This window comes from Sinohyriopsis cumingii, chromosome 19 (genome assembly GCF_028554795.1).
Source record: "Sinohyriopsis cumingii isolate HCF-2022 chromosome 19, ASM2855479v2, whole genome shotgun sequence".
In the NCBI taxonomy this organism is placed as follows: domain Eukaryota; kingdom Metazoa; phylum Mollusca; class Bivalvia; order Unionida; family Unionidae; genus Sinohyriopsis; species Sinohyriopsis cumingii.
The window spans coordinates 60,137,694-60,151,022 of NC_142979.1; the positions used below are offsets into that span (position 1 = coordinate 60,137,694).

At 35.4% G+C, this 13,329-nt stretch overlaps 1 protein-coding gene across 3 annotated transcripts in view; it reads right to left on the reverse strand.

The window, feature by feature from the left end:
- Nucleotides 1–203: 203 nt before the first annotated feature.
- Nucleotides 204–13,329, reverse strand: part of LOC149775796 (uncharacterized) — a 145,282-nt gene continuing 132,156 nt past the window's right edge. For all 3 annotated transcript variants that reach the window (XM_089944046.1, XM_089944044.1, XM_089944045.1), the window contains one exon: nt 204–2,762. In XM_089944046.1, coding sequence (XP_089800172.1) covers nt 2,724–2,762 — 39 coding nt within the window. In that variant the 3' untranslated portion in view covers nt 204–2,723. The remainder of the gene's footprint in view (nt 2,763–13,329) is intronic.

Consider the following 13,329-nt stretch of genomic DNA (forward strand, 5'->3'; position numbering starts at 1 on the left):
AGTGTGGACTGTATGTCTAGTTCAAGGTTTGTAAGGCATATTAGGAATAATTCACATCAGTACTTTGATTTCAAAATTAAGATGACTCCTTGGAACACAATAAAGATTTACTTCAAGCTGTACTCAATTATTCAACACACAGGTATAGAATGATAGCTAAGGATATTTATAAATTGTTTGGTAAAAATAAGTACAAAACAAAGCATTTATTCATGCTTTAATTGCACCGAATCATAAACCGTTGACTTTAAATGACTGATTATGAGTGAGGCGTGATTATCATGCTTTTGTTACCTTGCACTTTTGTTACCTGCCAACAAATGTTCTAAGAGAGAAAATGTTGTACCCAATAATGCAACAAACAATCTTGACTGTATGATGTTCAATTCTTATAACTGCAAATATTTACAGACATAAAAATGAATCAAATGAATAAATATTGTCCGTTGTTACACATGAATGGCATGTGACAATATATGTAATTTTTGTCTGGTGTTATGAACTTATAATTTCTAATTTTCTTCATCACATACACCTCTCCCTCAATAACTTGTGCACAACAGGGTCCACAAACACAGACCGCACTATAAGTGAGGTGCGAGTTACCGAGGGACTCCAAAAATTGAAAAAAAATCGCTTTGACATCGAGAAAACTGCAGGGGGAGGGGGCAGCGTTAGGGAACTGGGCTGTTTAATGACAGAATCCTCATTTTACAATCACGTCGATAATAATTTTTAATAATGTGCTTTTTCTAATGAAGTTGTTCATTATTCTGTTTAAATAACATTTTTTCTCTCAAAATATCCAACATATGAAAGATCGTTCCTGCTGGTTTGAACAACCATCACGTGTACGCAAAAAATCTGTGTATTACATCACTGCTTTTTGTTTTCTTGATGAATCTGGTTCCCGTAGATGTATTTAATAGTATCTTGCCAAATCGGTAGTCCACAATTTGGGAACTAGACTAACTGTTGATACACCACCAAACAAGATTCCTTTTTTTTTACAAACACGCAACATTTATTTCGTGACACATATCCGTCGAAACTCAATTTTTTATTGTTCAATTAGTACAATGTTAATGTCGTGATTTCATTGGAAGTAATAATGAAATTTCTCATCATCCCTGAGGATATCTCTAAATGCCAGTTCAAGAATTCTCTGAAACTCCCTTGCCCACAATGGTCCGTATCTGTGAAATCAAGCTCTTTATTTTACGAAGTATTCTTTTCGCTTTGCTGCCTTGTTATCTGTGATCAGTTATGAAAGAGTCGGTTAATTTAAGGTAGTTTCTGTTACATACACAATAACGTTTATTACAGTGTTCGATTGATCAAATGAAGTGAGTTCACCCGACAAACGACCGAGGCAGCTATATTTTAAGTTAGTCTGATTTTTGTGCCTTTTAACTTTTCTTTTATTCCACCTCCTTTTTTTATTCAAAAGATGTAATTAACGTGATAATATAAAGGAGGCCAGCTTTTAATTCAGTGCAACAATATAACAAATACTTCCAGAAGTCAGTTATCAAAACACGGTCGGCACTTAATTAGGTTCTCAGAGAAATGCTTGCGGACTAAGCTGTTATGGTAGATTGACGCATTTTACGTTTAATTACAAGAGGGCACGTTGCACTTATGACGATTACACTTAAAAGGAACTAAAAGATTGAACTAGAAGACAAATTTCAATTGAAAATTTTTTTATTTAATTTGTATTTATTTATTAAAGTACTGCCTCCACTCAGCATAAATGACATTTTCATTGATCAAAATTTCCTTACATATCGTTAATTGCGGTGTACTAGGAATGTTGTTTGGAAAGAAAATGTAAAAAATTTTATGAGTTATTTTTAAATTTGATATTTCATAGTGTTAATTAAAATTTCCAGGTCCTATCTACCATTTTCAACGATAAAACGAGTGATACATCAAAGTTTCTGTTACCAATTTTGATCCCGATTTTCTTCAAGTTCAACAAATAGGGATAAATTGCTGGAGTATTTTTGGGTTTAAAAAATGGGATCCACACCTGACACCACGTTATTAGTGGGTTCATGAGTTATCAGGGCACGAGTTATCGAGGGAGTGGTGTAATTTGACTGCTCCAGTGGCCTAGTGGTTAGAGCGTCTGCCTTGGATGCAGGAGGTTGTGGGTTCAATCCCCGGCCAAGTCATACCAAAGACTTATAAATATTGTACTAACAGCTGCCTTGCTTGGTGCTCAGCATTAAAAGGTTAGTGTTAGGACTGGTCAGCCTGGTGTCAGGATTTTGTGACTGGGTGGGACATCATGCTACATGTCTGTGGCATAATGCCCTAGTGCTCGACATCACTATAAACTGCCACACTGCAGACATGCTAGTGATATGACTGAATAATTATTGAAGATACATTAAAAATTCAAATCACACACACACTCACCATATAATTTGATTTCAGCCAATCTGAATATTTGTTCCAAATGCTTGGTAAACATTTTGCATTTAAAATAAAATCATCCTTTAGATAAAGGTTTCAGAAACTTTCTGACATGGAAAGTATACAAACTATAAGTCTTGAGATGTAAGATAATGTAAGATATTAACTGAGTGTTTGAATGGTTATCCTTTGTAATTCCAGAGAAATCCTAAGAATTAGCCATCCTAAAGTCTTTGAATCACTGACATGATCACAATGTTTGTACTACAATCCCTCTGCCATTAAACTTCAAAATCTGTCTACAATGGACCATAGCCAGCTGTCATTAGGGCATTCTCCTGAAATAAAAAATGAAACAGTTATGTGTCAGGTTTTGACAAACTGTTAAATAAGAAGTTTTCTAGGAGTAAATGTTTTAGCTTACATTTTCTGTGTGCGATATTGAGGATGAATATTAGAAGTAAGTCTGAGTTGAGTGATTGGCAAGATTTAAAGAGGCTTGTCTAATTGGGAAATTTTTCGGGTATCCTTTATTTACCCTGGAGAACACAATAAGTGCACAACACATTGTCATTGTGGTCTGGAGGCATGCTAAAATCATTAAATAGTTAAAACTAAATGGAAGTTAGATATTTGAGTGAAGGAAAGACCCCTCCAATAGAAAAGACTGCCACTGAACAAATAAAGACCCCTCCAATAGAAAAGACTGCCACTAAACATATACAGCATGCTACATAACACCAAGGTTACTTAAAATGTTTCTCTTTGACTCTAAAAAAAATCCAGGACACTAAAAGAGAATCCTGTACTCAAAAAGAGAATCCAGGACACTAATAGAGAATTCAGGACCCTAAAAGGGAATCCAGGACTTAAAAAGAGAATCCAGGACACTAATAGAGAGTTCAGGACTCTAAAAGAGAATCCAGGACCCTAAAAGAGAATCATGGACACTAAAAGAGAATCATGGACTCTAAAAAAGAATCCAGGACTCTAAAAGAGAATCCAGGATACTCAGATACCACATAAAATATGTTGCACTTCATCAATCTCACTTTGGCATCATAAAAATAACCTTGAATTTAGATATGGACAAGAGTCTAATGATGGGAATAATGTTCTAATTGTAAAACATCATCCATATTTTTATTAATATTTAAGATCGAAATATGACCACCTAATTAAGTAATTCGATCTGAAATTATAAATGCTCTGACTGCATCGGAAGTTAACAAATGCTAACTAAAACAGCTGTCACTGAAAAGCATTGAACTTTAAACAACAGTGAATCAAAATAATGAACTTTGCCTTAGAGTTATCATTCTTCTATACTACTGATATTTGACCTAATATGTGGTATTATCATTGATATTAGACCCAATATGCGGTATTATCATTGACATTAGACCCAATATATTGTATCATCCTTGATCTTAGACCCAATATATAGTATTATCATTGATAGACCCAATATTTAGTATTATCATTGATATTATATCCAATATATAGTATTATCATTGATATTAGACCCAATATATTGTATCATCATTGATATTAGGCCCAATATATTGTATCATCCTTGATATTCGACCCAATATATAGTATTATCATTGATATTATACCTAATATATAGTATTATCATTGATAGACCCAATATATAGTATTATCATTGATATTAGATCAATATATTGTATCATCATTGACATTATACCCAATATATAGTATTATCATTGATATTAGATCCAATATATTGTATATTCATTGATATCAGACCCAATATATAGTATTATCATTGATATCAGACCCAGTATATAGTATTATCATTGATATCAGACCCAATATATACTACTATCATTGATATTATACCTAATATATAGTATTATCAATGATATTAGACCCAATATATAGTATCATCACTGATATTAGACCCAATATTTAGTATTATCATTGATAGACCCAATATATAGTATTATCATTGATAAACCCAATATATAGTATTATCATTGATATTATACCTAATATATAGTATTAGCATTGATATTAGACCCAATATTTAGTATTATCATTGATAGACCCAATATATAGTATTATCATTGATAAACCCAATATATAGTATTATCATTGATATTATACCTAATATATAGTATTATCATTGATATTAGACCCAATATTTAGTATTATCATTGATAGACCCAATATATAGTATTATCATTGATAAACCCAATATATAGTATTATCATTGATAGACCCAATAAATAGTATTATCACTGATAGACCCAATATATAGTATCATCACTGATATTATACCTATAGTATTATCATTAATATTATAAGTAATATATAGCAGTATCATTGATATTAGACCCAATATACAATATTAACATTGATATTATAACTAAAATACATAGTATTATCATTGATATTATACCCAATACATAGTATTATCAGTGATATTAGACCCAATATACAGTATTATCATTGATATTAGACCCAATACATAGTATTATCAGTGATATTAGACCCAATATACAGTATTATCATTGATATTAGACCTATTTTTACTGATATTAGACCCAGATATAGATGTGCATTTGAAGAAATAACCATTTCAAAAGGTAGCAATATGAGTGAGGTAGGAAAGAAACACTTGTATATCCATTATGCTTGGATAAGATAACCAATGCATTTTAAATTGATAAAACTTAGAGTTCAAAGACTGTTATAACAATCTGTGCAAACTAAGAGTTAATGTTCTTCATGTTACTCAATGTATCTCATCAATATTTAAAACAGCATCATAATCTTGAGACTTGACTGTGATGCTACAGCATGCAAAAATTGCAACTAAAATTGTTGACATGGTATTTCATTGCACTGAACCTAATATGGTGCTGAATTATAATGATAAGGTGAATTGATTTTTACATAAGTGATTTGTCAATTACAAGACTTGTACTTCTAGCCTACATTCTATCAAGAGCTATTTCCTTTTCCATATGAGCATCTTTCATATTTGCATCAGATTAAATGAAATTATTTTCCCAATGTTTCACCTTCATCTGACAATGGAAAAAGTCACTTGAAAGTACATCATATAAATAACATTTTGATAGCTGTCATACATCTGACAAATTGCTTTCTGAAAATGTGGAGACAAAATTCACTTGGTCTAAGAGCAAATTTATTGTTTTTCTGGTCCCATTTCCCCTTCTAAAGAAAAGTATCTCCTGTGAATTATTAGCATCTATCTAGTAATGGGTAATGATATGGTCTATTAGAGATAAAAAATAATTAACACTTAAGTTGTACTGGCAAGAAACTACCCTACTAAAGTTGTAAAACATTTTGTTAAAAATTCAGTTTTTAGAAAATCTTTCAATTACTATACACTAATCAACCTGTATAAAATCACACAAAGATGAGACTAAGATCTGATATCTTATATGTGCCAACAGATCACAGTTGTTTGCTTTAAATCTAAGAAACAACAAATAGTGTTGATTTTGTTTTAGCTGGTGTACTATAATTTTGCAGCTAGGCATAAGTAATACCCTAACAAAATATATTCAACTTTATCCCCACTTATAGAAAATTCTCAAAATTTGATTGATAACCCAGGGAAATCATTCTTTAACTCAATCAGTCCAAATCCCACCTGTAGGTGTGAGTAGGCTGTACTCTACTTCCGACCTTGGTAGCATCAAGGTCAACTAAGAAACACCAAAGTGGGTGGTATTACAATAAAGCAGACAGATGTAGCTCTACAATGATACCAAATAGTCTGGACTTTCTACTCACATTACAAAATGCAGAGTGGAAAACTTCTTTTGAGACCCCATTTCTTTTAAAACACCAAACATTCACCTGTTGTCAGAATCAAATTTTGTGTTTGGATTTTAGACTTGTGATCTAAGACAGGTCTGTCTGAACTGCACACAGACAGGTGAACCTTTGCAAAAAGTAGAATAAGTTGGGGTTTGGGAGTAAGAAGTGACACAGAGTCAAAAATGATGGGTCCAATAAGCAAAAAACCCCAAAAAACCCAAAGAACTCCAACTTTCACCATTCTGCACATGTGCAACTGAAATACCCAATGAAAACAATATTTCTAGCACAATTAGGCACCAGTCAAATCAAAACCCTCGTGGAAGCAGATATATTTGGATGTATTCACAATTAACCTATAAAATTGGTTTCCCACCCTCATTTGAGGCGAAAATAAAATTCTCCAGGGCTGAATAAGTTAAATCTCCACCCTACATAGGTAATATGCAATTTGGAGGAAATATTTGTATCAAATATAAGATGACAACATTTTCAGAAACTTTTGATATGTTATATTTTTAGCTGGTTTGACAAGCTTAGAAGCATTACCATATATGATTACTTATAACTTGGATCAAAATGCAAACTGCACATGCACCAATCTGCCATAATTGCATAATCCACTTACATGTATCAGAGCTGCAATTATGCAGTTTGTTAGGACTATTCAAAAAATAGACCCTAATCTATTGCTGTATTATGTGCTAGCAGATTAGGGTCTGTGTTGTTTGCAACTAAACCTGACTTACAAGCGAGATTTTATGGTATTAATGAAGCATTATCTGTCTGTCTTAATCACATTTGCAGCGTTCATTCTGGACATGGATAAATTTGATGGAAAATAAATGTATAGGTTGTGATGATTAGACAAATAGCTGTTTGACAGGTAACTTATCTGAAACAAGAAGTCTAGGGCCTGCATGTCAAGTCCATGATCAAATCACTGCCGAAAACATTTAACCAAAACCTTAACTGTTGGCAACACCACTGACAAACAGTCAGAAACAGACTGCTGTGATTCACTTCCTACTAACTTGGGCTTGACAACCGTTTGTGCCATGGGTTCTTAGTAGAGAGATTGAATATTTGTCTGGATACAAAGGTCAGCCGAATATGATTAAATTTAGCAATTGTAAGCCTCCTGAAGTCCTGAATTCTTATGCGCCAGGCAGTTGAACCACTTCTGGCAGTTATACAGTTACCATCTCCAGTCCCCATGGGTATGTGATACAGCTTTTATGTAACCCAGCTGGAGGGGACTTAAAATAGGGAAAACTTTTCCCCCACAAATCCAGCAGAAGTTGTGAAGCCTCATCTTAAAAAAGCTGTGAATTGACCTGGAAGAATGACCTGTTCTGCTGTTGATATAGGTCCCACCAGATTGAATTGGGCCCTTTGGGATGACAGATCTTGGAGATAAAAGCTACAGAATGTGAACTCTGATCTCCATCCCAGGGTTTGAAAGATGTTGCTAGAGAACAGGTCCAGTCAAATATTATGCTGGTGGCATTTGCTCTAACCTCATCAGCCAAAATGCATAACAGCTCCATTTGAGCTGACTCGGTTATGTTTCTATGGCCTGCAAGATTGGAAATAAGAGACAGAAAACAGCGTTTTTGGTTTAATCGAATTCTTTACTCCATAAAGGCACATAAAGTAAGATTCATAACTTACATTTCATTTTTAATAATAAATATTAAAACTGGTGCAGAGTGCATTTTAACAAAGTAACTAGCTTTGAACTTGTTCTCTATTATACCCATTCTTGGTTATTTTTAGAATAAAATCAATTCAATCTAGAGGTATGCATACATAATGTTCGTTGTTTGTGCCTATTTTATTTTCTTAAATGGGGATATAAAATTGTTATATGGTGCTTTAACAGGGTGAAATGGAATAAAACAGATCGGAAACTCCCATTCACCATGTAACTAATAATATCAACCTATGAGGTGTTATTTACAAATCAATAAAATATGCATGACACAAGTGAAATGATACTGAATCACTAAAAGCAGCAAAGCATAATAATTACAGCACAAATATTTCATGACAAATACACAAAAGTACTACTACTGGTATCACCACAAATCTGCAAATATTTACTGCACCTTCCAATATTGGTGAAACCAACTTTTCCAAGCAAAATATGTTTCTTCAAGAATACTTACCCAATCATAATACTTTAAGAGAACTACTACTACCTCACAAATCCAGCACTCCCAGATAATACTTTTAGCTAAGTTGTCTGCTGACCTAGAGGGCAGTCAAGCAGAGTGATCTCCCCTTAGGTATTAAGGATTGGTGGCAAAACCCATGAACCTGTCAGTTACTACTGGAGCGGAAGGCACACACTCTATGGATGTAACTGTGGGGAGGCTAGGAAGGTGTATGTGTACATGTATTATGACTGGGTAAGTATTCTCAAAGAAACATTTTACGAGGAAAAATATGTTACCCAATCATAATACCTTAGGAGAATAGGAAAGTGGTGGATGTAGGTACATCCTCTTATCCCAGAGATACCATCTCTAGTCCCCTAAGGTATGTGATACAGCTTCTATGTAACCCAACTGGAGGGGACTCCATCTGTCAGAGCGTGACTTAAAATAGGGAAAAATTTGCCCCCACAAACCCAGAAGAAGTTGTGCAGCCACATCTTAAAAAAGCTGTCAAGTGACATGGAAGAGTGACCTGTTCTGCTTTGGATATAGGTCCCTCCAGAAACAGGTCCAGTCAAATATGCTGGTGGCATATGCTCTAACCTCATGAGCCAAAATGCATAATAGCTCCATTTGAGCTGGGGTTACTTCTCTATATGTAGAGCGAATAACCCACTTAATCCAGGATGAGATAGCCCTTGTTGATATATCTTCTTGTTTCTTAAAGGTAAAAATAAGAATGATCTCTCTCGATGCAGCGGCTCTATTCTGTTAAAGTAACATTTCAAAGCCTGATCTGGGTCTTGTAGGCTGTCTTAAGCTGATATGTCCAAACTTGACAGAGGTTTCATGATGAAAGTCTGGATTTCAGTGGAAGGCAGCCTGTTTTTGGTGACGAAAAACAAGACTGACCCATCTTGTCAGAACTGCATGTAATTCGGGTCTGCTGACAGGGCATGTATTTGCCCACCCTCACTAATGTCATGAAAAAGCTGGTCTTCTATGAAAAGTGCGCCTGAGATGCCCTTGAGAGTGGTTCAAAAAGTTTCTTGTTCAACCAGGTTAATACCCAAGATAGGTTCCATTTTGGACACAGGGCTAACATTTTTTGGCTGTGTATACTCAAAGATGGAGACAAGGTCAGATAAGTCCTTGTTTTGTCTGATATCTTCTCTTCCATGGTGACAAAATGTGTCAGTGATCATGAAGTAATAATCTTTTACTGGACTCGGTGTGAACATACTCTCATCAAAGAGCCAGAATAAGTTAGATATTTGAGGTATAGATGCCTGGAGAGGTATGAGGTGTTCGTTTGTACACCACTGTGTGAAATCATGCCATTTACATTTGTATGCTTTCAGAGTGGAGGGCCTTCATCATGGAATGATTCTCTCCATGACTGGTTGAACTGTTTATTTCTAAGGACCTGTTTAATATAATCCAGATATTGTAGGTTCATTAGGTCTGGGTATAAATGAAACTACTGCCATCATAGTTGTTTGAGCAGAATTTTCTGAGGAGCTTCCATTGTGAAATTGATGAGGTAATTGACTTCTCCCATCTGAGTGGTACAATGAGAACAAGGTGACAATCTGTTTCTCTTGCTTTCTGTATCATTTTGGAATCAGAGGTGTTGGAGGCATATGCATCCAGGCCATTTGAATCTATTGAGAGAATGTTGATTGCTCAGGCTTTTGAACCTGGAACTGGAGATACAAAGGTTGGAAGTTTGGTGTTCTGCCTCACTGCACACATGTCCACCAACGGTCAGTCCCTGAGTGAAAACTGAGGGAAGAAGATATCATTCTGTCTGTATTAGTTGATTGTTTCAGGACAAAGACTATGTTAGGCATTTCAGGATATGGCAAACTTGTACATGGATTTTTTGTTGACAATACCACTTTAGAAAGTCACAACCCAGAATGTAAGGGTCTGGGGACATGGTTTATCCATGTCATTTGAGATAAGTCACAACTGTAGAGATGTCAGACAGAATGAGAACTCCCTCGCCATTTAAATATTTCTGCCAACAGTAAAAGGCTTTCACAATGGCCAATATCTCCAGAATATTGAATATGCAGATGTTGTTCCTGGAGAGACCATGCACCACTGGCTTCCCAAAAGGGTGGTAGTTGGTGGGCTTCCCAGCCTTCCATACTTGCATCTCAAGTGGTTGTACTTGCAGAGGTATACCCACAGTGAGCCAAGTTAGGATGCCCCAATTCTGCAGATGGTACCTCAATTGTAGAGGTCGGTTCAGTGAGCAAACTTTTGGCTTCCACTGGCACAGAAGAAACATTTGCAATGGGCACATAAAAAGGTGACCAGGGACAATGAGGTCCACTGCTGTGCTAAGCAAAATTAGCAGGCGAAGGAATTTCTGTGTGGATAGAATTTTCCTTGAAAGAAAGGAAGCCAACTTGGTTCGGATTTTCTATGCCCAACCATTAGGAAGACATACTATGTTGCCTGTGTGTTACATATATTTGATTTAATTTGTATTTGATTTAATCTGTGTTTGATTTAATTCTTTGTGGATTTTGGAGTCTTTTTATTTTCTTTACATGTCAATGTAATGAAATTTTTGTTTACTAGAAATTTGATATTTTCCAGAAAATTCAGTTTGACATGAGTTTTCCTTTGTCACTTAATAATAGAAACACTTGTTTCTATTTTTGACTTAGTTCCTGGCCTTGATTGAGGGTCAAGTAAACAACTTTTTCTAGGAGTAAAATGATTGGTTCTTATCAAGGACATACAGGAGCTATGTGACTTTTACATGTAAACATGATCACGTCATCCTCTATTTTGCAATTAGGCATTCCCAAAATTGCAAAATACTTAGTATTAATAGTAATGTTTAACGAGAGAGATCTCAGAGTTTGGGCTTTTAAACACTTGATGTTCAAGTTATTTTCTTCTGTTGTGACCAGAACTGAAGTACTGAAAATTTTAAATTTTGGAGTTATATGTTAATTCTTCTTCTGATTACATGGACTCCAGAAGATTAATTTATTTCTCTGAAAATATTATTGTATTCATCATAACAGAATTCTTGAACAAGAACATTTCTTGAAAATTTGATTTGGATTTCCAAAATCAAAGGATAAATTATTCTGTTTGTACAAGGAACTGTAAACATCAACACAGTACAGGCTACAGCATAGGTCATCACCTTCCATCTTGGATCCTTCATTGGGACTCGAACTTGAAATCATTAGAACATTTCGATATTAGGATTTCGAAAACTTTATTCATGGATTATTCTTGTATTATTTTTGGATTTGATTCTGGAAACCATAAGTTCTCATATTTTTTCATTTTTACAGTATTTTTCCAGGGAAATAAATTATTCGTTATATTTTTCAAAGCTTGTTGTTTTCACTCTTTGCTGTGTTACTGTTTATTCGAGCCTAACCATGTAACATGTGTAGTGAACTCCATACCTAGGTGAAGAAATTGTTGAGATGGTACTATCTTAGATTTGTACTTGTTGACAAGAAGCCCAGGATGGTAAGAAGTGTAACAAGGGTTATCATGTTGTGTTTAGATATAACTCACCTGTTGTTTCTGTACATATGCCATAACTCATTTCATCATATGAGATAAGACCCATGGGCTGATGTCAAATCCCAATGGAAGTGCCCTGAATTGGTATATGATACTGTAGGCAAATTGCAGAGTTAGAACCACCAAGAAACTGATGATGAAGGCAGATCAGAATGTCTATAACTCCCCTAGACTGCAGTAGTAACTTAAGCTGAACTCTTCAATTTCATCATAAGATCAACAGATGCTAGTGCTCTGGTCAATCTTGTTGAAGGAGTAGGAGAAGGAGGGCAGAACTCTGGGGATCAAAGGCAGAAAACATCCTCAATGGAGGCTTAGGAGGCTGAATTGTCCCATGACATCAGATAGTCTAGAATTGATGACATCACCTGAGAACAAACAACATCTTGGTTGCATGAGGTGAGGCTAAAGTCTCTTGTAATGCACAATGACGAGGTCTGCCACTCACTAAACTCATAGGATGCCTTGAATTAGAAACCATGACTTTACAACAACAGTTCCTGAGTAGTCTCTTACTGTGGCAGAGTGTAGCGAGACTGCTTAGTGACATCAGCTGAAACATGAGGAACTAATCTTGGCATCAGCCTAATGAGTGTCTCGAGGCGGTACCTGGGTTAGACTGGTTCCTGTACATGTCTGCAAAAGTCGGATTTGCCGTACTGGAAGCTGGATTGTCTGTGATTGTGCCCGTAATATTATTGTTTTGGCCCTTCATGATCCCTATTACATGGCATAGACTGGTTGCAAGGGAAATAGACCATCCTTGTTGGTAGGATATCATCAGGATTGTTAGGCTCGGATGGATTACCAGTCGCTATGTCTGCTGAGTGACAGGCAACTTGGTTGCTTGTTTAGTTCTGTCCCTCGTTGTTCCGCAATAGGAATATAGTCAAACCCCCAATGAGGCAAGGTAGAGGGAGTTGCCAATAATGCTTAGTCCTGTGGTGGCAACTTTAGTGCTGGAGCTGATTCAGCTCATGTGAATGTCCCATGCTTTGTGACTGAAGGGCAAGAGTGAACTCTGATGTTATTGTTCTTAGCTGTACATTTCTGCACTTTGCCCATAGTTCTAGTCTGTAAGACAAATAGAGCAAAACATATCAAACTGTAGCCCTGCACCTGTCTTTAAAACACAATGTCAGTTCACAGCTAAATCTTTAAATGTTGACCCAGATTTTCATAACTGACAGTCTAATAATGCAATGAAGCTTATATGTAAAATATAATGGCAGTACTACCTGTGGGGAGGAGAAGTATAAACCTTTGGTCCTGCACATGTATTCTTTGAATACAAAATGAATGCAGAGCTATACCAAATGATGGTTTCCTGGAAAAATGTTATAGCAGATCA